The 3,679-nt window shown below is 38.7% G+C and overlaps 1 protein-coding gene across 1 annotated transcript in view; it reads right to left on the bottom strand.

The window, feature by feature from the left end:
* ACTR10 (actin related protein 10 homolog) overlaps positions 1-3,679 on the bottom strand; it is a 40,200-nt gene that overhangs the window by 19,553 nt on the left and 16,968 nt on the right. The window contains exon 5 of the mRNA XM_003794411.3: positions 2,414-2,521. Within this exon, the coding sequence (XP_003794459.1) occupies positions 2,414-2,521 (108 nt within the window). The remainder of the gene's footprint in view (positions 1-2,413; positions 2,522-3,679) is intronic.

The raw sequence follows: 3,679 nt of genomic DNA, 5'->3' as shown, positions 1-3,679 counted from the left end.
AAAAAAAAAAAAAAAAGATTAGTTGGGCATGTGTGGGCCTGTAGTTGCAGCTACTCAGGAGGCTGAGGCAGGAGGACTGCTTGACACCAAGAGTTTGAGATTACTGTGAGCTAGGCTGATGCCACGGCATGCTAGCCTGGGAACAGAGGAAAACCTTATTTCTAAATTAATTAATACATTAAAAATGCAGCTCTTTAGAGAACTTTTCCTTGGAGACAGAGTCTCACTCTGTGGCCCAAGGTAGACCTACCATAGCACACTATGACACCCCACTAGCTAGTTTTTATATTTTTAGTACAGATGGGGTCTTGCTCTTGCTCAGGCTGGTCACGAATTCCTGAGTTCAAGTGATCCTCCCACTTTGGGCTCCCAGAGTGCTGCTAGGATTACAGGTGTGAGCCCCCGTGCTGAGCCAAAAACTTTAAATTACATATATGAGCCACATTATATTTCTACTGGACAGAGCTGAGAGGCTATTGGGCAATATTGTACAGTGGTTTTGATACCTTACTTTATATGCTGTTTTGATTCATGTTCTTTAAGTACAATATTTAGAGAAAGGGAAAAAAGTACACTGGTAAGAGTATCACTCTGGATACAGACATGGGTTTATATCCTGCTGTATGTTTATATAAACTTAACTTGACTACCTATCCCAATTTTCAACTCTCTCATTTAGGTAACGAGAAAAATAACACTTATGTTGGCAGGGTTGTTTTAAAAAATAATCACAAAGTATTTTATATATAAAACGCTATTGCTTGACTTACTTAAGAGCTAATGATTTTTTTTATTTCCTTCCCACTATTATTGCTTCTGATAAATATACATGGAGATCTAAAAACTGGGACAGTCTTATATTCATGTACCATGTTTCCCCGAAAATAGGACACTGTCTTTTATTTATTTTTCCTCAAGAAGACACACTAGGGCTTATTTTCAGGGGGTGTCTTCCTCTTGGTGCCAAAAGGCATATCTGTATAGCCATGCCCATCACTAAGTCTTATTATCAGGGTAGGGCTTATATTTAACAATGCATAGAAATCCTAGGACCATTTTTTGGAGTAGGTCTTATTTTCGGGGAAACATGGTACTTCAACCTCCTTTTCAAACCTTAAAGGTTTATAATGGAAAGAAATGTACAAATTTATACAGTCAGTAATTCCATTTTGGGAACTTGTTAGTATGCTCTTCTCTATGATGAATGATACAGAAACAACAGCACTTACTGGACAAGTTACTATGTGCCAGGTCTGGTGCTAAACAGTTTACATACATTATTTCTTTTTTTTTTTTTTTTTTTTTTTTTATTGAACGGTAACTATGTACATTAATGCACTTCTGGGGTACAGTGTGGGGTTTTCACATGCAATCTGAAATACTTCCATCAACTGGTCAACACAGCCTTCATGTCATTTTCTCAGTTATTGCTTTAAAACATTCACATTCTACTCTTAGAAAGATTCACCTGTACCCCTACATACATTATTTCAATCAACCCACACAACTCTCCTAGCAGATAGATTATAATCCTCATTTTATAGATCAAGAAATGGAGGCCCAAATAGATTAAGCTGCCTGATCAACAGCACATAAAGAGTAAAAAGCATAGTTGAGATTTGCACTTATTGTACAGTTGATTCCAATACCCAAGCTCATAAACCCTATAGTATTTGCATGACAGCTTCTGGAAAGGAAAAAAAAAGCATTCACAGCTTGGCGACTATAGCACAGTAGTTATGGCGCTGGTCACATACACCCAGCCTGGCGGGTTCAAACCTAGCCTGGGCAAGCTAAACAATGACAACTGCAACAACAACAAAAATAACCAGGCATTGTGGCAGGCACCTATAGTCCCAGCTACTTGGAATACTGAGGCAAGAGAATTGCCTAAGCCCAGGAGTTTGGGGTTGCTGTGAGCTGTGATGCCATGGCACTCTACCGAGGATGACATAGTGAGGCTCTGTCTCAAAAAAAAAAAAGACTTCACTTTTCTATAGCAAGCTCTTCAGCTATTTGAAGGATAATTTCTTGTTGCTATTAAGTTTTTCTTTTACTTGAACTTTTTCATTTCAGTTTCTCCAATTACTCTTCATATGATTTTTTTCTTAAAACCTGACTGTCCAAGAACCCAACTTCTTTGACACATCCTAATTAGCTATGTTCCTTTTGAAAACTTAATATTCAGAAGGTCTACTCCTAGAGTACACACTAGGGCCCAAATCATAACCTTTCATCTTCTATAAAAAGTAAACTTAAGTCTTAGAATCATATGAACTTTTTCCACATGGTAATTCATATTTATATGTGGCAACCCAAAATAGTTCAAAGCAATAAAAATCATTTGCAATAAGTCTAATTATTTTAAAGTAAAGTAAAAACTGTAAAACTGGGTGATTGACTAAAAAGATACAGGTAACACGAGGCTTTCCCTATATCCACAATCCAGGACCATGGCAGAGTTAATGCCAAGGGTCAGAAGAGCCATTAGATGACTTGGAGCAAGCAAGACCGATGGAACCTGGAAAACAGCAAAACAGAGACAACATCAGAGTGAGTGTCAGTACCTGAAGGGATCTGCTGCATATTAAACTATATTTGAAAATATTCACAGAAGACTTGTATTAAATTACGATACCTATTCAACCATTTTATGGAACTAAATTTCTTTTTTTTCTTTTTTTGAGACAGAGCCTCAAGCTATCACCCTTGGTAGAGCACTGTGATGACACAGCTCACAACAACCTCAAACTCTTGAGTGAGTCTCTTGCCTCAGCCTCCCAAGTAGCTGCTTCTACAGGGGCCCACCACAACGCCCGCCTATTTTTTGGCTGTAGTTGTCATTGTTGTTTGGTGGGCCTGGGCTGGATTCAAACCTGACAGCTCTGGTGTATATGGCTGGTGCCCTAGCCACTGAGCTAAAGGCGCCAAGTCGATGGCACTAAATTAAGAGGTAGTTTGTTGATTAATTCACGTAAGTCATATTTTATAATCAGATTACTCAATAATCAAATATATTGTAATAAATACTTTAAGATGTTTTATTCCCAAAAAGATATTTGTATCATAATTGGGTTGTTTATTGCAACCCAATTCACAATTGCCAGGTCATGGAAGAAGCCCAAGTGCCCAATGATCCATGAATGGATCAATAACCTCCGGTATATGTACACCATGGAATACTATGCAGCCATAAAGAAAGATGGAGACTTTATCTCCTTCATGTTTACATGGATGGAGCTGGAAAATGTTCTTCTTAGCTAAGTATCACAAGAATGGAAGAAAAAATATCCAATGTACACAGCCCTACTTTTCGAAAGCTTATAGCCTAAGAATTTAGGGAGGGGAGAAGGGGAGGGGTGGATGGGTGGAGGGAGGGTGATTAGAGGATCACCTCTATGGTTTGTCTCACAAGGGTACAAGTGATTCTTTCTAAAAGTAGAGTTTAAACGTCTTAACACAATAACTAAGAAAACTGACATAAAGTCTATTTAATCAGTTTGATGAAAATATTTCAAATTGTATGTGAAGGCTTGGCGCCTGTGGCTCAAGTGGCTAGGGCGCCAGCCACATGCACCTAGGATGGAGAGTTCAAATCCAGCCCAGCTTGCCAAACAACAATGCCGGCTGCAACCAAAAAAAAAAAATAGCTGGGCGTTGTGGCGGGCGCCTGTTGTCC

The sequence above is a fragment of the Otolemur garnettii genome, unplaced genomic scaffold (assembly GCF_000181295.1).
Source record: "Otolemur garnettii isolate 467f Iridium unplaced genomic scaffold, OtoGar3 scaffold00081, whole genome shotgun sequence".
NCBI lineage: Eukaryota > Metazoa > Chordata > Mammalia > Primates > Galagidae > Otolemur > Otolemur garnettii.
Note: the sequence above shows the minus strand (reverse complement) of the source record. Positions and strands in the feature narration are given on the sequence as shown.